We start from the raw sequence: 20,733 nt of genomic DNA on the forward strand, positions 1-20,733 counted from the left end.
ACTACAGATTACCAGTAAGCACCAACAGTATATGAACTGGTCAATCCGTATAGTGTCTGTAATCAAAATGTAGGCACAACCAAAGATGAAAGAATAGACAGGAAAAATTAATACAAAATATGCACTTTTAAAGGCCTAACACAGTTATTACTATCATCTATACAGGTGAGTGAGGATTAGTTTAAGTTAGTCTCCCTCATGTCTCTTTCCACATGGCGACAACAGCAGCAGCCCCAACACATAGAGGAAGTGGAAGGTGTTTTGGTCGGGGCCGCCATGACGCTGCTTCCTGTCCCCATGACTGAGCTACAGTTTCCATCGCTCTAGTTAAAAGAGCCAGAAGGTGTGCTGTGTCTCTTTAGTCAGTCTGTCTGTCCATCCGTGTGTTTGCTTCGTTCCTCTTTCACTGTGGATTAGTAACGCCCATGCTGTTATTTTGCCTGCAGCTCACCTGAGGTAAAAGAACGCTGGTTGGATACTCTTCACAGGTAAACACTACTATTATCTCCATATATAATACAAATGCCACTTGATTGAGCCTTAATGGGTAACTTGGGTTACTGGGTTATACTATATGAAGATAGTCATTATGTGTAGTAACTTGCAGTATCAATGGGACTGTACTGCTAATCCCATTCAATTAGATATAATAACTATTGAAGGACTGTGAATAGAATTAGTATTATAAGCATACCTGTGTTGGAGATGGGAACTGTATTTTAGTGAATATTACAATATTCTTCATGATGTCAGAACTTATAGTTCAATATAGCATATAGTTCCAATATTTTTTTCTGTCATACAATTGTTAATGGTTATCATTATTTTCACTCATATTCAAATTAAGATTTGATCATATTCAGAATATCCATTTGATCCTCTTTTAAAACACACCCCGCAACACACTCGCTCACACACACACACACGCACACACGCACACACAACGGCAAACACACCCTTTTGACACATACAGAGAGCGGTTGTGTAGAGACCACATGTACGACAACATCCATCTAACTAGGGAGTTGTCACCCTCTATTATGGCTCGTGAGAATAACTAGGGACTGACTGGAGATCAGTGAAATATTTGTATATAGATGTATATATTTTATATATGTATTTTCCTCATTCCAGGAAAATTAAAGCAGCAAAAGAGAGGGCAGGTTCTACCACACCACCCCCAAGTGTCCTGATGAAGGTGCTGAGCGGCAGTATCACAGTAAGTCTATCGCTTAGGTCATGTCCCAAATGGCAACCTATTTCCCTATACAGTGCAGGGCACTGGTCGAAAGTAGTGCACTATAGGGAACAGGATGCCATTTTGGATGCAGCTTTATCCTATTCTCCAGTGTGCAAAATTTACAGAAACAGCTATCAGAACACCTGAAACAGAAGAAAACTGTGAACTTTATTACCATAGCGCATACTTTGTAGACTGTAGTCATAGTCCCTGATACATCGCACAGATTCTTGTTACCAAAGGCGGTGATGGCAGATACTGTAGAAACGATGGTTATACTTTCACCTGTGTCCAGCCAGTCCTTGATATCGATTTACCAGTGTTCTGCTCTGTCATTGATATCAAGATATCATTGTATTGCACCGTATACAGCCAATTTAGAGCATTGACTTGCATTCTATCTCTTGCTCTCCTGTTGATGGCTCTTGTGGCTCTGAAGAGGCATATTACCTCTATAAAGGGCCATTATCAGTAAAGACGGAGTATCAGACATTCTTAGAAAGGCGCTCAATGCAGACACACTTTGCAGCACCATTCAAGCATAATAGGCTTTTGTTTGACACCATTCAAATTGTATTTATAGAATTGGAATGAGCATACATTGACCTTTGCCTAATATATAGTATAATTGCTTCTGGGAGGAGTCACAACTTTCATCTGCACTATAAATAATAATCTCTCTCTCTTCGTTTCAGGCTAAAACTCTAACAGGTGGGGGCATGGAGCCTTCTATCAAGTTTTCGCTTGATGTGAGTTCCGTACAGTACACTTTCTGCTTCTTTCATCCATGTGTCAATTGTTCTGGTTCAACATGTGTTGGGGAGAAACACCATGTATGAGGTTATATCAGGCTTATTTTTAGGGTTTTGGGGGGAATTCAGACCACTGCAATCTGTTTATCAAATAGAAGCACTTATATAACCCAAGTGTATACATTGTAACACTTTATTGATACTGTACAGTGATTGTGCTTTTTTTAAGGAGGGTTTGTGTTGTTTCATTCAAGTGGAGGACCTTGTGTTGTTCTTGAAGGGACATTAGTTTGAAAGTGGTGGGCTTTTTTGATGGGTGTTATTGAAGGGTAAATTGTTAGGGTGATTGGGGAGTTTGAGGAGGGAGAGGGGGCGGGTTAGATAATTACCACCCCGCACCCTCACATGGAAACAGGCATGCAAACAGAGGATGTGGCTCCCCTGCCACATGTTCCTCATACATGCTCATGACTACATCTCCTGTTTTGCGTTTCCAGAGTGACGCAAAGATCCCCGCCCTGCCCAGCGGTGTAACACAGCCCATTGGTGAGTTTGAAAAACAACATCTCTGAACCACAAGGTTGGTTAAGGGCCCACAGTGTGTATATGTGTGTGGGTGTGTGCCAACTTAGGCAGAGAAAATAATTCAAACCATAGGAGAGAGAGAGAAACAGGACATGCCAATGATCAGTGTGAATGTCAAGCTAAAATAAGAATGTCAACTTATATCATGTGTTTATCTCTCTCTCACACACTCACTCTCTTTCTCATGAATGCTATTAGTACACCATAAACCTTAATGCCTCCTTTATAATAGTGTATGCTATACCTACACAAATTGCCTAAATGTTTGGCTTCTTTCGTAACAGAAAATGGTAGCAACAGTAAGTGGAGCATCTTGAGGAAGTTGAGGAGAAGCTCCACCCTCACCAGCATGCCCTCCCGTCCAGACACAGACTCCAAGAGCCATCTGTTTGGACAGTCTCTCTCCAAGACCTGCCCAGAGGACGGGACTCTTCCGAAGCCCATCAAGGTACGTCAGTCTACCAAACTGTACCACAACTATCTTTGTTCTGTAATATCTTTGTTCTGTAATATCTTTGTTCTGTATTATCTTTGTATGTCAGATTTTCATAATTTGTACAAGGTGTGGATTGAGTGAGAAATAGACAGCTGTAATGAAACATAGTGACAGCTAATGATTTGATCTGCACCTCATTCTACCAAGGTGTTTAGTTCAAAGGGTTTATTGACTAGGGCACTTGATCAATCAGGCCATTCAATTGTTACTAATAAGTGCAGTTAGTTACCAAAGCACTTGGTAATGGTTGCTAAGGACCTGCTTGTCTGCAACCCAACCACAGATTGAATCTATGTGATGTTCCACTTCCAGCTGACATGCGCAACGCACCGTTTGTCTCAGTTTGCCCCTGGCCTACCCCTCACAGAATCATTTAAGCATATAGGGCTCCCGAGTGGTGCAGCGGTCTAAGGAACTGCATCTCAGTGCTAGAGGCGTCACTACAGACCCTGGGTAGATTCCAGGCTGAATCACAACTGGCCGTGATTGGGAGCCCCATAGGGCGGCACACAATTGGCCCAGCGTCGTCTGGGTTTGGCCTTGGTAGACAGAGTTGCAAAGAAAAAGCCATATCTCAGACTGGCCAATAAAAATATAAAATGAAGATGGGCAAAAGAACACAGGCACTGGACAGAGGAACTCTGCCGATAAGGCCAGCATTCCGGAGTCGCCTCTTCACTGTTGACGTTGAGACTGGTGTTTTGCAGGTACCATTTATGAAGCTGCCAGTTGAGGACTTGTGAGGCGTCTGTTTCTCAAACTAGTCACTAATGTACTTGTCCTCTTGCTCAGTTGTGCACTGGGGCCTCCCACTCGTCTTTCTATTTTGATTAGAGCCAGTCTGCGCTGCTCTGTGAAGGGAGTAGTACACAGCGTTGTATGAGATATTCAGTTTCTTGGCGATTTCTCGCATGGAATAGCCTTCATTTCTCAGAACAAGAATAGACTGACGAGTTTCAGAAGAAAGAACTTTGTTTCTGGCTATTTTGAGCCTGTAATCGAACCCACAAATGCTGATGCTCCAGATACTCAACTAGTCTAAAGAAGGCCAGTTGTATTGCTTATTTAATCAGAACATCAGTTTTCAGCTGTGCTAACATAATTGCAAAAGGGTTTTCTAATGATCAATTAGCCTTTTAAAATGATAAACTTGGATTAGCTAACAATTGGAACACGAGTGATGGTTGCTGATAATGGGCCTCTTACGCCTATGTAGATATTCCATAAAAAATCTGCCGATTCTAGCTACAATAGTTATTTACAATATTAATAATGTCTACACTGTATTTCTGATCAGTTTGATGTTATTTTAATGGACAAAAAATGTGCTTTTCCTTCAAAAACAAGGACATTTCTTAGTGACCCCAACCTTTTGAACATTAGTGTGTATATATATATAACATGTACACACGCACATCCACAGCAGGTTGTTTGACTTGTTCATGCCATTTCTCAGCCTGGTTTGACCTCTTTCCTCCGTTGTTCCTCTCTCTCCCCACCAGGATATATTGGTGCTGCTGTGCAAGAAAGGCCCCTCCACAGAGGGGGTGTTCAGGAAGAACGGCAACAGTAAGAACCTGAAGGCCATCAGGGAGCAGCTCGACAGCGGGACGGAGGTAGAGATGGAGGCCTTGCCTGTGGTTCTCCTGGTGGGACTACTTAAGGTAAAGAATCATCCATGTGTTCACTGATTTGTCCTTTCCTTTTCCATGTCCGTCCATCTGCCTGTCCACCTGGAGCAGGGAGACAAAGGGAGAAGCAGCTCTATGACCTCCAATTAGACCTGTTAGTGTGTTAGCACCTATTGCTACTTATCAGCAGTCTTCTACTGTATTATGTTCTAACCCCCGACACCTTCCCTCCTAATTGCAGAGTTTTCTGAAGGAGCTCCCGGGTAGCCTGCTAGTGTCGGATATGTATGAGACCTGGATGAAGGCCCTGGAGACTAAGGAAGTCCACCACAGAAGCTTAGAGCTCAAAAGGTAAGGTACCAGCCATTAAAAAAGAAATAACCTAGAATCAGTTTGTTTTTATTTTTAGTGCAGCATTACCAAGTTACTACCAACTACTAGTGAGCTGATGCTAGGCTAAATGTAGCTTTAGCAACTGTACCACCTGTTAAGCCATCCCCATTGGTGAACTATATTACTGTTGTACTTGTGGGGCATAATCTTATATAAAACTGTAGGCTACATGAGAGGCCGTAGCCGTAAACATTATGCTAATGTAGGCTAATGTAGGCATTTTGGTTGAAACCCCCCCCCCCCCAAAACGTATTTGACATTTAGGTGTTGCAAAGAATAGATTCAGGGGGCTTTTCAATGGAGTTTTTTAGAGATTCAGACAATGAGGAAGTAGTGCCTCTACCCTCAATGTGTACACTTATTTTTAGTTTCCTCCCCCTCTCAAAAAGAGAAAACAAATTGCGAGCGGCAAACTGATCTACATTTTTTTCCTGTTCTTTCTCTCCTTCCCTCCCTTTCCCCTCTCAGAGTGGTAGACAAGCTACCAGGACCTAACATCCTCCTGCTGCGGAACATTCTGTGTGTGCTCCGTCACATCACGGAGAGCGCGGACGCCAACATGATGGACGCCAATAACTTGGCATTGTGCATTGCACCCACTCTGCTGCAGAAGGACATCATGTCCTTAGATGTGCAGACCGTGGAGAAGGTGAGAATCCGGTTCTGACTGGACTCTTTGAAGCTGCCAGTGTGGTTTTCATGTACGAAAACAACCGTGTGTGTGTGTTTGTGTCTGTGTGTGGGCCTATAGCTTTGCATTAAATGTATCCTACTATAGTCTGTGCTGAAACAGGACTGAGTTGTTTAGCAAAAGGAAATGCCAAATCTTCACACTTTAAAACAATGTTACTTTCAATCACTCAACCATTGTTCTAAGTAATATTAAAATGTTTGTGTTCTTTGTGATGTTTCCTTTAGGTGATAGAGCTGACACAGTTCCTGATCGAGCATTGCTGTGACATCTTTGGAGAGGACGTCCTGAGCCTTTTGGGAGATCCTGAAGAGGATAACTCAGGTAAGTTAACTGTGCTGCTTTAGGTGCGACTCTCTGCAATGCTACACATTCTTTCACAGAAAATAAAAACATTCTGTGAACACAGGTTTCTGGGAACATGTTTCAAAAAGCTTGAAATAAAATAGAACAATGGGAATAGGAATCATACATTGTACACTGCAACTCATCAATGTTCTCTTTCTCCTCAGATTCCGTGTCGTCACAGCAACATGATTCTGCGTATGACAGCAACGACCCAGACGCTGAGGGGGACAGTATGGGGTCCACGCAAATAGAGGGTGAGGGGGAAAGGGGCGGCTCGTCCCCATCTCTCCTCTTTGCGTGCGGGATGCAATGCGGCCCTATCCCTTCCAACACCATCTTCCACACCTTCACCAACAAGAAGCCCTTCAACCGCCGCTGCTCAGAGCCAATCATCTTCTCCTCTGCCGAGAAGAAGAGCCTGATTGGCCTGGCCCGTAGTAACGACGATTTCTCCGTGGAGGGGCGGGACTTTGAGGAGCATCCACTCAAGAAGCAGATCTCTGACTCTTTCCTGCTCCCAGAATGTGGTGTTACCAACACCAGGCACGCCGCCACGCTGTCTCTCCCCAAACTCGGTGGCAGCCAGACGATGACTTGGCGGCAGCTTGACCCGTCATGCCTGTCATCCTGCTCTCTGGAGAGCGCCTCCTCCAACACATCAGACATCTCCCTGTTCACCAGCCCGCCGCTGACATCCCCAGCCTGCCAACACAGGGGCCAGTCCACACTCCATACTCCCCTCTCCGCCAAGCCCAGGGCAGAGCCCCCGAGGGCGGACACGACGGAAGTGGTTGAGCGAGGCACCCAGTCCATGAACAGTAAAGCCCTGATGAGGACCAAGAGCCTGGGGGCCTTTGGCTTCGCCTGGGGCAGTCTCAAGAAAGGCGACCTCCAGAAGGAGAAGCCTTTCTCTTGCGGGACCCTCGAGGAGGACTCCCAGAGTGAGGTGGAGGCCCCAGTGGCCAAGGCCCCTCTCAGGCAGAAGCGCCCCCTGTCTGCGGTGGAGGTCTTCCTACAGGTGGACAGCAGACTGCCCTCCCAGCCCCCTTCGTACGAGCAGGCAGTCCAGAGTGCGACTCAGCCCTCCCCACCGCATTATGGCTCCATGACTGTCAGTGCCGTCGCCGCCACTCTCAGCAGGAAGTCCCGCCCAGCCTCTATGAACGCAAACTTCCTGTACTCCTGTTCCGTCAATCAATACACAGACTGCTTCTCTCAGGGGATAGATGGTGATGTCACTGCAACCCAACAGCATTCGGTCGGGTTCCGCCAGCGAGCGATGTCTGAGTCCGTGTCAAGAGCACGCCACGAGACCCTGTCACACCATGAGACAGCGTCACGCCATGAGACTGTGTCACGGAGGTGCAGCCAGCTTGTGTTCGAGGAGTATTCTTACACCAAGGAGTCCTACGTTTGAAGGCCTTTTTCAGACAATATGTTTCACTTTTTTCACTTTAAATGTACACAAATTAAAATGTGCAACTGATAGGTTGGACTTGCTGAGTAGTACTGTTTAGAGTACAAAATTGCGATATTTTACCTGAAAAGCTATTTATAAATAGACTCCTAGTTTATCTACAGTAAAGCTATGTAAATAATCACAATCTGAATCTGCAGGTATAGAGGGTAACAATATGGTATTGTTGGTATTATTTCCATTGTTTTACTTTTGTTAATATACTGCTATGTACTGTACATAAATGTGTAAATTTGTGAAAATGTTTTCTTCCCTGTGTCTTTTTCTATGTCTTGACTCTACAACATCTTTACTTCCACTACAATAAAGGACCTTTATGTAACATTGTGATTTTGTTCTCCAGTTCTTACGGTAGGAGCACTAAAGTCCTTTGACTTGGTAATTGCATCCTCAAGCATGCAGGGCCAGTCAAACAACCATGTGCTAATGCTAATACAAGAGATGAGCTCCCATAATTACATAAGCCATACTGCTTTCTTAGTTCTGCCATTAGTGAACTCATTAATGAGGAACTAACTGGGATGGCCTCAAAGGGTCGGGGCGGTGAGCGTTAGACCAGTTAGGTCCAGCTTGCTCCTCCTTTCTAGGCCAGTTGTGCAACACCATCTAACATCCTTCATTGAGAGAACAGTATGTTCTGGCTGGCTGCTCGAGAAAGAGGAAGCCAGAAGCTGATCACGTGGACGGATTTGGTTTTTCTCTGAATCGCGCGTTGTTGCGGATGCCTTGAGCTGATCCGATGCCACTGCTTCCTCTCTCAACTTTTTAGTGAGAGAGATTTCCTCTCTTAGCGTTGGTCTCTAATTCATTATTGTTCAGCTCTAGTAGGCTCTCATTTTCCTGCAGTACAGACACACGTAATGTACTAAAGTATTAATTTAACTATTATTAAAGCCTTACTTATTCATGACTACTCTCACCAAGGAGGATTCATTTTCAAGACTTTCCTAGATTCATTTACTACGAGCATGATTAATTTCCTCAAATCAGATACTGACTCTTAGACCAGTAGCTAGCTGTAATGAAAAAAATAGTGTACCAAGCTAAGGCTCTGGTCCCAAAGCTGCCAAGTTTGTATCATGCCTCGGAACCTCACACTGCCCACCCGAAACGTCACATTCGTTAAAACGCAACATTAAAAAAGAGTGGTAAGGAGAGTTGGAAGAAGACACAATGCATGCCATTTGTTTTTGGAAGTTTCTATGGACAGTGTTTATAGAATATGAATCCATGTACAGTGGGCAGTATGTATGTTGTGTTTCATGACATTTATCATGCCTTCTAGAACACTCAGAGACTTGAGCACTTCTAATGTTCATTGTCTTGCATCAGATAGCGCAACATTTGTCTGCACTAATGGTTGAGGGACTAGCATCGCATAGGACGCCGCCCGACATAAGACAATGTCCTGTTATAGTATATGATAAAATAACATTACAGTAAATTCATACAGCACATGACAAATCAATGTTTGGTTATGATGAACCCAACCATTATATATAAGCCATACTGACCATAGAAGACAATGGAATCAAGCACTTAGCTTGATGCAGGCTGAGGCTGAAATTGAAGCTACAGAGAAGGGGGTCAGCCAAGTTACTGTGCCTGGATGCATTTAGGGCTCTATTCAATCAGATCTGCTTTAACTAACTCTTGCATAATGGTTGTTTTGGCGGTGTCGGAGGTGGAACTGAGTTAGAGCTGTCGAAACCACATGTGGCTCCTGGCATTATACCTAAAGTGGACATTGTCATTGGCTGCACAGAGTTGCATTACGAGAAATCCCATGCAGCCAAGTTTACAAGTTTGAACACTGGAATGTGAGATGTAATCTAGACCTCGATTAGGCTGATAGAAATCCTCATTATTTAGTTGAATGATTTTCAGTTTGAGCGTCATTATTTCTATATAGCCTACACTTTCTCGTTGTGAACTTCTAACTCGAGTGGAACGGGTGATGCTTTGTGACAATGATCAAGAGCAGCTGCTCACCGATTTGACATCTCCAATGCAGTTACACCTCCGACACCATCGAAAACATCAGCAGGTTTTGGCTATTGCCAGTTAACGCTTGATCTGACTGAATCAAGGCCTTAGTTTCAGAACATCGTTTTACTAGAAAAGAGACAAACGACTCATGGCTATTTTCAGTCACTATGACTGTGTGTAGACAGGCAGCCTAATTCTAATATTTTTCCCACTAATTGGTCTTTTAACCAATCACATCAGATCTTTTTCAGAGCTGAACTGATTGATCAAAAGACCAATTAGTGAAAATAATATCAGAATTGGGCAGCCTGTGTAAAGGCAGCCATAGAGCCTTACATAATGTGGGCAAGATTGACTGATTGACAAAATTAATGGATGGATAGATGTCCTGGTTTTTACATAACTGTAAGAACATGGCAGTCTACAGAAATGACTAATGAGCAGAGAGACACTATAGTACCAGGCTGTATCCTTTTACAACCCTTAATGATGACAGACAGCAGTAAATAATGTACACGCAGACAGAAGACAGGGTGAGGGAGGGCGACGGAGGAGGTCAACAAACATCAATACAGCTTCCCAAAGCCTTTTCAGAAATGGGAGATCGCATCCCTCCATCTAATCAAACAAGGATGTGAAGAGATGGTTTGAAAATAGCCCTCCTGAGAATTTTTTATTAAATGTTCATAGTCTATTATTGACATGTTATTTCCACCAGTTTGTTTTACGTAAATGTTGACCATAGAGACATTGTCTATGATATTGACCCCATGACCCTGACAACTGAAAAGGGCAGGAGTAGCTCAATGCACTGACTGACAATATTTCCCAAGGGAAGATTTAATTAATTTGCTCAGTGTTGTAACACTTTCGGTTACATAAAACTTTAGCTAATAATACACACAGCACAAACAAGCAATTATGTCGTAATATCTTCACTGTGTCATACCTGCTAGCTTATAAATACAAAGTCGAAGGGATAACCTAATTGAAAACATAATTGAGAGTGTACCATAAATATTGGATAATTACTGTTAGTACAAACTTGCATCGTTGCAACCAATCACTGGCATGAAATAAAGGCATTGAAATGCAAAGCATCTTATGCAATGTTTACTTTTTTCACAGTGGTTTCACTTTTGTTACTACATAGAACTACCCTCTCTACTTCATGTGGCTTAGATTTCTTTCTGTCACTTTTGGGGACATTTAGAGAACTGATAATGTTGTTTGTGGTTGACATGCACATTTTGTGTTGCAGTTTCATATAGTCTTGTGGCTAAGAAAGGTTTTGTGCTCCATATAAGCAGAGCAAAACAAAAACATTTCAAATGTTTGTTTTGTTTGAATTCAGGGTTTTCAAGTGAGAAAGTTTGAAACAACAAGTTGCTGTGGTTTCATGTCACTGATGCATCGACTAGTGTTCTCTCTCTTCACTCTGAAACCACAACTGCTTCTTTGTCAGAGTGAAAATGTTCAGAATGCTGTAAAATGTCAACAAGTACTACAAACAGAGTGTGTCAATTCAAAGTGTCAATTCAGTATACAGTATATATGCCTACCACAAACAAAACCTAAAGAGAAAGTAGGCCTAACAAACCCAAAAGGAGAAGTAGACTTGCCTACAGATCAATTTTGCACACGGTTTGGATATGCTTTTAAATGACTTTGCTGGAGTCTGGAGCAGAAAAGAAATGTATAAATAACAACATATGTTGGAATCAGACAAATGCAATTCCCAAGATTACACATCCTTAGACAATTGGGAAGACTATTGGTTAGTGGACAAACATTGATAATCAGAAAATGTGCACGCCAAGGTGATTTTTCTAAATGTGAGAAGTAACAGACAAAAAAACATCTTGTCTCATTGACAGAACAGGAGAACTGGAGGTTCCCTCGGCTGATCAGAATGAAAGAATATCAAACACACAGGGATCTCATTAAGATATTTGTTAGGTTGCGTCAACAGCCTTAAAACTCAATTACATGAAAATACATAAAGAGAGTCGCACACCAGAGGGGCGGTCCCGAGGACCAGGAACGGGCCGGTCACTTCTGCTGAGGTGCGGGAACCTGACGAGCTGGCTGAGGCACGGGAGCCTGCCGAGCCAACCAAGTCTTGTGAACCTAACGAACAAGCTGAGGCATGGGAGTCTGACGAGCTAGCTGAGGCATCCTCGGTAGACTCGGCAACGGACGCTTGCCGGGGCAACCGGGTCTTGTAAACTTGACGAACCGGCTGAGGCATGGAAGCCTGACGAGCCAGCTGAGGTATCCCCGGTTGTTCCGGTAGCGGCACCCGGATCCGACGTCACCTACACTCACAAAAAAAACTCCCTGATGCTCCCCTTTGGTGAGGCGTTATTCTGTAACGTGTATGCTGGGAGTCGGGAAACAAGTTCAGGGAGTGACTTTTAATAATAAATAACACAAGGAACAAAACAAGAGTAGGGTACAGACATGAAACAACAGAACAGAAATAATAACACCTGGGGAAAGAACCAAAGGGAGTGACATATATAGGGAAGGTAATCAGGAAGGTGATTGAGTCCAGGTGAGTCTGATGAGGTGCTGATGCGTGTAACGATGGTGACATGTGTGCGTAATAATAAGCAGCCTGACGACCTCAAGCGCCGGAGAGGGAGCATACGTAACTTTCTAAAATCCTTCTATGGAAGAGATACATAGATGATGTCTTTGTGCTCTGGGGAGGAAGTCAGAAGGAACTAAATGAATTCCAAACTCTTCTAAGTGAGAATAACTCAAATTCACCATGCAGACTGATGACAGAAAAATTAACTATCTGGACTTATGGATCATTAAAGGGAATGATGCATTACACACAGACTTATACACAAAGCCCACAGACCACAACATCCTGCTACGTTCGGACAGTATGCATCCCCTTCCCCTCAAAAATGGTTTACCGTGAAGACAGTTGTCCAGGGTTAAACGCATCTGTGTCTAACAGTCAGATGTTGACAACAATGCTAAGAAAATGAGAGGCTACAAGGACAAAACTCTTGTTGATGCAATTATGAAAATATCACAAAAACCAAGAGAGGAATTGCTGAAAATCTAAACCAAAGAAGAAAAACAACGCACAGTCTTTTGTACTAAGTACACCAAGTGTTCAGAGAAAATGAAATCAATCCTGAAAAGCACTGGCATATTCTGCAAACAGACAAAAAAATTGCACACCTCTTCAAGAAACCCCCACTGGTGGTGTACAAGCGTGGCTGAAATATTGGAGACAGCCTAGTGAGATCTGACCTGGCCCCTGAGCCCACTCAGACACTCTTGGCACCCATTCCAAATGGGAACTACAAATGTGGCTCATGCGCACAGTGCAACAATACTACAAAACATATGTTAGGGGTTTTATCTATCTCATAGGGATTAATCTATCTCATCACCTGTCCATGTGGGAAAGCCTAAGTAGGACAAACAAAAATACAATAAAAAAAACACATAGCTGAACACCCCAGCTCAATCAGATGTATGAACAATGACTATCCAGTAGCAGCTCACACCCTCAAATACACAGGTATCGAGCATGTTACTCTACCAAGGAGAGGAGGTAACGTCGAGACCCTGGTACTACAGAGGGAGGCTTACTGGATCTACTATCTAAAAACACTGACCCCTAGTGGTCTGAACATTGACCATAACCTCAGGCCTGCTAAATTAAGTCTGCTAAATTAACATATTCTTTCTACAGTTGTAGTGGGCAGTAATATTCGACATGTGTATATAGAGTATATATGATATTATAAATACCTCATGTGACTCGTAATAAGACTAAGCAATTAGCCAATTAGCCAAATGTTATTGCGGGTGTTGCGAAACACTTGTGTTCCTAGCTCCAACAGTGCAGTAGTATTTAACAATTCACAACAATACACACAAATCTCAAAGTAAAAGAATAGAATCAAGAAATATATAAATATTATGATGAGCAATGTCGTATTGGCATTGACTAGAATAAATTATATACATATAGTAATTCACAGTTCATCCTGTCCAGACACAAGTTATCACACATCCATATACAGGCCATTTGGAAAGTATTCAGACCCCTTTGACGTTTTCCACACTTTGTTATGTTACCGTCTTATTAGAAAATTACAGTCTTATTCTAAACCTAAACACAAAACCCTACAATGACAAAGCAAAAAATGGGTTTTTAGAAATGTTAGCAAATGTATAAAAAAATAATAATGAAATATCACATTTACATAATTATTCAGACACTTTACTCAGTACTTTGTTGAAGCACCTTTGGCAGCGATTACAGCCTTGGGTCAGTCTTCTTGGGTATGACGCTACAAGCTTGGCACATCTGTGTTTGGGGAGTTTCTCCCATTCTTCTATGCAGATCCTCTCAAGCTATAGGATTGATGGGGAGCGTCACTGGACAGCTATTTTCAGGTCTCTACAGAGATGTTTGATCGGGTTCAAGTCCGGGCTCTGGCAGGGCCACTCAAGGATATTCAGAGACTTGATCCGAAGCCACTCCTGCGTAGTCTTGGCTGTGTACTTAGGGTTGTTGTCTTGTTGGAAGTTGAACCTTCACCCCAGTCTGAGGACCTGAGCGCTCTGGAGCAGGTTTTCATCAAAGATCTCTCTGTACTTTGCTCCATTCATCTTTCCGTCGATCCTGACTAGTCTCCAGTCCCTTGCGCTGAAAAACATCCCTACAGCATGATGCTGCCACCACCATGATTCACCATAGGGATGGTGCCAGGTTTCCTCCAGACGTGACACTTGGCATTCAGACCAAAGAGTTCAATTTTGGTTTCAGAGAATCTTGTTTCTCATGGTCTGAGAGTCCTTTAGATGCCTTTTGGCAAACTCCAAGCGGGCTGTCATGTGCCTTTTACTGAGGAGTGGCTTCCGTCTGGCCACTCTACCATAAAGGCTTAATTGGTGGAGTGCTGCAGAGATGGTTGTCCTTCTGGAAGGTTTTCCCATCTCCACAGAGGAACTCTGGAGCTCTGTCTGAGTCACCTCCCTGACAAACGCCCTTCTCCCCCGATTGCTATGTTTAGCAGGGCGGCCAGCTCTAAGAAGAGTCTTGGTAGTTCCAAACTTCTTCCATTTAAGAATGATGGAGGCCACTGTGTTCTTGGGAACCTTCAATGCTGCAGATCTGTGCCTCAACACAATCCTGTCTCGGAGCTCTACAGACAATTCCTTCAACCTCATGGCTTGGTTTTTGCTCTGACATGCACTGTCAACTGTGGGACATTAAAGAGACAGGTGTGTGCTTTTCCAAATCATGTCCAATCAATTGAATTTACCACAAGTGGACTCCAATCAAGTTGTAGAAAGGATTATCAATGGAATGCACCTCTCAATTTTGAGTCTCATAGCAAAGGGTCTGAATACTTATTTAAATAAGGTATTTCTGTTTTTTATTAGTAATACATTTGCAAAAACTCCTAAAAACCTGTTTTCGCTTTGTCATTATGGGGTATTGTGTGTAGATTGATGACGGAAAACATTTATTGAATCCATTTCTGTGGTCTGAATACTTTCCGAATGCACTGTATAGAGACGATGATCAAAGACAGGAATTTACTAGACTGTTTGTAATTAAACAAAAATAATAATAATGATATTCATATTAAGAGCAATTACAACAAATAATAAAGAATAGGCAAATATTAATAATCACACTATACTTCCCACTGGCTGTCCCTCAGGTTTGGCAGCCACATATTTGGCTGCTAAAACGACAGCATTTTTTTTTTTCTCGCAGAGTATGTATTTCATTTAGTTTTCATCATTTAGGTTTTCAAATTCTTCGTTGTTTTATTAATTTTGTGGAAGAAAGTATTTCTGATATCAGAACATCTCATATCAGCTCTGTCTCTCTCTTCCGGGGGGCAGAATGAGTGCAGCTTGTCTGTCCTCTCTGGGCAGCCAGTCTATGGCCAGGCTGTGCTCATTGAGTCTGTACATACTGTTTTCCTCCTTGCTTAGTCTTTCAGTTTATTCACAGCCAGGTTGAAGTTCCCTGTGGAGCAGATGTATTTTGGATTTTTTGGTCCCAAATACTGTGTGTCTGTGTTCTATATGAGTGGAGCCCAGTAAAAATGGACATCGGTTTCCCTAACATCTGGATCTTTTCTGGGATGTCCTAATTTGTCTTTTTGAGATTGACTGTCAGGGCCCAGGTCTGACAACTGTTGCAGACGATCTAATTGCTGCTAATTGTAGCCCCACTTTTGTGGGGCCAGTAGCACCAGCTGTTGATTGTTCTAGTGCAGCAGTTCCCAAACTAGGGGCCGCGACCCATATCGCCTGATATGAAAATGGGGTCTCGGGAACAATTTCACAAATCCTGAAAAACATCAAAACAAATATGAATAAATAAATATATTTATTCAGCCACTGCCTGTTCACCCCGCTACCATCCAGAAGGCGAGGTCAGTACAGGTGCATCAAAGCTGGGACCGAGAGACTGAAAAACAGATTTTTTCTCAAGGCCATCAGACTGTTAAACAGCCATCACAGAGAGGCTGTTGCCTACATACAGACTTGAAATCATTGGCCACTTTAATGAATGGATCGCTAGTCACTTTAATAATGCCACTTTAATAATATTTACATATCTTGCATTACTCATCTCATATGTATATACCGTGTTTTATACCATATATTCCATCTTGCCTATGCCGCTCTGTCATTGCTCATCCATATATTTAAATGTATATTTTTATATTCCATTCCTTTACTTAGATTTGTGTGTATTAGGTAGTTGTTGTCAAATTGTTAGATTACTTGTTAGACATTGCTGCACTGTCGGAACTATTTAAAAAATTTTTCACCTTTATTTAACCAGGTAGGCTAGTTGAGAACAAGTTCTCATTTACAATTGCGACCTGGCCAAGATAAAGCAAAGCAGTTCGACACATACAACAACACAGAGTTACACATGGAGTAAAACAAACATACAGTCAATAATACAGTACAAAAATAAGTCTATATACAATGTGAGCAAATTAGGTGAAATAAGGGAGGTAAAGGCAAAAAAAGGCCATGTGTCACGTCCTGACCAGTATAGAGGATTATTTGTATTATTTGGTCAGGGCGTGGCAGAGGTATGCTTGTTTTGTATGGTGGTTTTTTTGTGTATAGCTTAAAGGGGTGTGTTATTTATGTGTTCTGGGGTTTTGTGGTGTATGTTTTAGTATGAGTAGGTTCTAGATTAAGTTTTCTATGTGCAGGTTTGGTTGCTGGACTCTCAATTGGAGGCAGGTGTTTCTAGTTGCCTCTGATTGGGAGTCCTATAAGTAGGTGTGTGTTTTGTTTGTCACTTGTGGGTAGTTGTATGTTAGCACTGCTTTTGTTTAGCCTGCGACACTGTTCCTGTTGTGAGTTTTGTTTATTGTTTTTTCCTCGTGGTCACATTTAAAATAAAAGATGATGAGCACGCAATCCGTTGCATATTGGTCCACTTTGTCCGACAGCGATTTCAACATATCTTCTGACGAAGAGGAATGTGACACCATGGTGGCAAAGTAAATGCAATATAGCAAGTAAAACACTGGAATGGTAGATTTGCGGTGGAAGAAAGTGCAAAGTAGAAACAGAAATAGTGGGTTGCAAAGGAGCAAAATAAATAAATACAGTAGGGGAAGAGGGTGGGCTAAATTATAGATGGGCTATGTACAGGTGCAGTGATCTGTGAGCTGCTCTGACAGCTGGTGCTTAAAGCTAGTGAGGGAGATAAGTGTTTCCAGTTTCAGAGATTTTTGTAGTTCGTTCCAGTCATTGGCAGCAGAGAACTGGAAGGAGAGACAGCCAAAGGAGGAATTGGCTTTGGGGGTGAACAGAGAGATATACCTGCTGGAGTGCGTGCTACAGGTGGGTGCTGCTATGGTGACCAGTGAGTGGAGATAAGGGAGGACTTTACCTAGCAGGGTCTTGTAGATGACCTGGAGCCAGTGGGTTTGGCGACGAGTATGAAGCGAGGGCCAGCAAACGAGAGCGTACAGGTCACAGTGGTGGGTAGTATATGGGGCTTTGGTGACAAAACGGATGGCACTGTGATAGACTGCATCCAGTTTATTGAGTAGGGTATTGGAGGCTATTTTGTAAATGACATCGCCGAAGTCGAGGATCGGTAGGATGGTCAGTTTTACGAGGGTATGTTTGGCAGCATGAGTGAAGGATGCTTTGTTGCGAAATAGGAAGCCAATTCTAGATTTAACTTTGGATTGGAGATGTTTGATGTGAGTCTGGAAGGAGAGCTTACAGTCTAACCAGACACCTAGGTATTTGTAGTTGTCCACATATTCTAAGTCAGAACCATCCAGAGTAGTGATGCTGGACGGGCGGGCAGGTGCAGGCAGCGATCGGTTGAAGAGCATGCATTTAGTTTTACTTGTATTTAAGAGCAGTTGGAGGCCACGGAAGGAGAGTTGTATGTAATTTATGCTCGTCTGGAGGGTTGTTAACACAGTGTCCAAAGAAGGGCCAGAAGTATACAGAATGGTGTCGTCTGCGTAGAAGTGGATCAGAGACTCACCAGCAGCAAGAGCGACATCATTAATGTATACAGAGAAAAGAGTTGGCCCAAGAATTGAACCCTGTGGCACCCCCATAGAGACTACCAGAGGCCATCCGATTTGACACATTGAACTCTATCAGAGAAGTAGTTGGTGAACCAGGCGAGGCAATAATTAGAGAAACCAAGGCAATTGAGTCTGCCAATGAGGATGTAGTGATAGACAGAGTCGAAAGCCTTGGCCAGGTCAATGAATACAGCTGCACAGTATTGTTTCTTATCGATGGCGGTTACGATATCGTTTAGGACCTTGAGCTTGGCTGAGGTGCACCCATGACCAGCTCTGAAACCAGATTGCATAGCGGAGAAGGTGCGGTGGGATTCGAAATGGTCGGTAATATGTTTGTTGACTTGGCTTTCGAAGACCTTAGAAAGGCAGGGTCGGATAGATATAGGTCTGTAGCAGTTTGGGTGAAGAGTGTCCCCTCCTTTGAAGAGGGGGATGACAGCAGCTGCTTTCCAATCTATGGGAATCTCAGACGACACGAAAGAGAGGTTGAACAGGCTAGTAACAGGGGTTGCAACAATTTCGGCAGATAATTTTAGAAAGAAAGGGTCCAGATTGTCTAGCATGACTGATTTGTAGGGGTCCAGATTTTGCAGCTCTTTCAGAACATCAGCTGACTGGATTTTGGAGAAGGAGAAATGGCCTTCCGGCTTGGGCGAGTAGCTGTGGGGGGTGCAGTGCTGTTGACCGCGGTAGGGGTAGCCAGGTGGAAAGCATGGCCAGCCGTAGAAAAATGCTTATTGAAATTCTCAATTATAGTGGATTTATCAGAGGTGACAGAGTTTCCTATCCTCAGTGCAGTGGACAGCTGGGAGGAGGTGTTCTCATTCTCCATGGACTTTACAGTGTCCCAGAACTTTCTGAGTTTGTGTTGCAGGAAGCAAATTTCTGCTTGAAAAAGCTAGCCTTGGCTTTTCTAACTGCCTGTGTATATTGGTTTCTAACTTCCCTGAAAAGTTGCATATCACGGGGGCTGTTCGATGCTAATGCAGAACGCCACATTATGTTTTTGTGTTGGTTAAGGGCAGTCAGGTCTGGGGAGAACCAAGGGCTATATCTGTTCCTGGTTCTAAATTTCTTGAATGGGGCATGCTTATTTAAGATGATGAGGAAGGCATTTTTTTTTAAATAACCAGGCATCCTCTACTGACGGAATGAGGTCAATATCCTTCCAGGATACCAGGGCCAGGTCGATTAGAAAGTCTTGCTCACTGAAATGTTTCAGGGAGCGTTTGACAGTGATGAGTGAAGGTCGTTTGACCGCTGACCCATTACGGATGCAGGCAATGAGGCAGTGATCGCTGAGATCTTGGTTGAAAACAGCAGAGGTGTATTTAGAGGGCAAGTTAGTTTGGATGATATCTATGAGGGTGCCCGTGTTTATGGCTTTGGGGTGGTACCTGGTGGGTTCATTGGTCATTTGTTTGAGATTGAGGGCATCAAGCTTAGATTGTAGGATGGCTGGGGTGTTAAGCATGTCCCAGGTTAGGTCACCTAGCAGCACGAGCTCTGAAGATAGATGGGGGGCAATCAGTTCACATATGGTGTCCAGAGCACAGCTGGGGGCAGAGGGTGGTCTATAGCAGGCGGCAACGGTGAGAGACTTGTTTTTAGAGAGATGGATTTTTAAAAGTAGAAGTTCAAATTGTTTGGGTACAGACCTGGATAGTAGGACAGAACTCTGCAGGCTATCTCTGCAGTAGATTGCAACACCGCCCCCTTTGGCCGTTCTATCTTGTCTGAAAATGTTGTAGTTAGGGATGAAGATTTCAGAGTTTTTGGTGGACTTCCTAAGCCAGGATTCAGACACGGCTAGGACATCCGGGTTGGCAGAGTGTGCTAAAGCAGTGAATAAAACAAACTTAGGGAGGAGGCTTCTAATATTAACATGCATGAAACCAAGGCTATTACGGTTACAGAAGTCACCAAAAGAGAGCGCCTGGTGAATAGGAGTGGAGCTAGGCACTGCAGGGCCTGGATTCACCTCTACATCACCAGAGGAACAGAGGAGGAGTAGGATAAGGGTACGGCTAAAAGCTATGAGTATTGGTCGCTTATGACGTCTCGAATAGAGAGTAAAAGGAGCAGGTTTCTGGGGGCGATAAAATAGCTTCAAGGTATAATGTACAGACAAAGGTATGGAAGGATGTGAATACAGTGGAGGTAAACCTAGGCATTGAGTGATGATGCGAGAGATATTGTCTCTAGAAACATAATTGAAACCAGAAGATGTCATAGCATGTGTGGGTGGTGGAACTGAAAGGTTGGAAAAGGTATAATGAGCAGGGCTAGAGGCTCTACAGTGAAATAAGCCAATAACACTAACCAGAAGAGCAATGGACAAGGCATATTGACATTAAGGAGAGGCATGCTTAGCCGAGTGAACATAAATGTCCAAGTGAGATTCAGACAGCTAGCCGGGCCATAGGTAGCAAGTTGGCAGAAGATGGAGGGAGGTCTGTTTTTAGCCACCTCGTGCATTTCTGTCTGTAGATTCGTGGGGTTCCGTGTGGTGGGGGGGACCAGTCCAATTGGCAATATAG

At 43.3% G+C, this 20,733-nt stretch overlaps 1 protein-coding gene across 2 annotated transcripts; it reads left to right on the forward strand.

Annotated features, from left to right (window-relative positions):
• Positions 1–327: 327 nt before the first annotated feature.
• Positions 328–7,935, forward strand: tagap (T-cell activation GTPase activating protein). 2 transcript variants are annotated; one of them, XM_045719475.1, is made up of 10 exons: positions 328–488; positions 1,135–1,219; positions 1,936–1,989; positions 2,490–2,538; positions 2,862–3,025; positions 4,576–4,737; positions 4,946–5,055; positions 5,566–5,746; positions 6,016–6,112; positions 6,301–7,935. In XM_045719475.1, the coding sequence occupies exons 2-10, from the start codon at positions 1,193–1,195 to the stop codon at positions 7,551–7,553; spliced, it is 2,097 nt and encodes a 698-aa protein (XP_045575431.1). In that variant the 5' UTR covers positions 328–488; positions 1,135–1,192; the 3' UTR covers positions 7,554–7,935.
• The last annotated feature ends 12,798 nt before the right edge of the window (positions 7,936–20,733 follow it).

The sequence above is a fragment of the Salmo salar genome, chromosome ssa06 (assembly GCF_905237065.1).
Source record: "Salmo salar chromosome ssa06, Ssal_v3.1, whole genome shotgun sequence".
Lineage (NCBI taxonomy): Eukaryota > Metazoa > Chordata > Actinopteri > Salmoniformes > Salmonidae > Salmo > Salmo salar.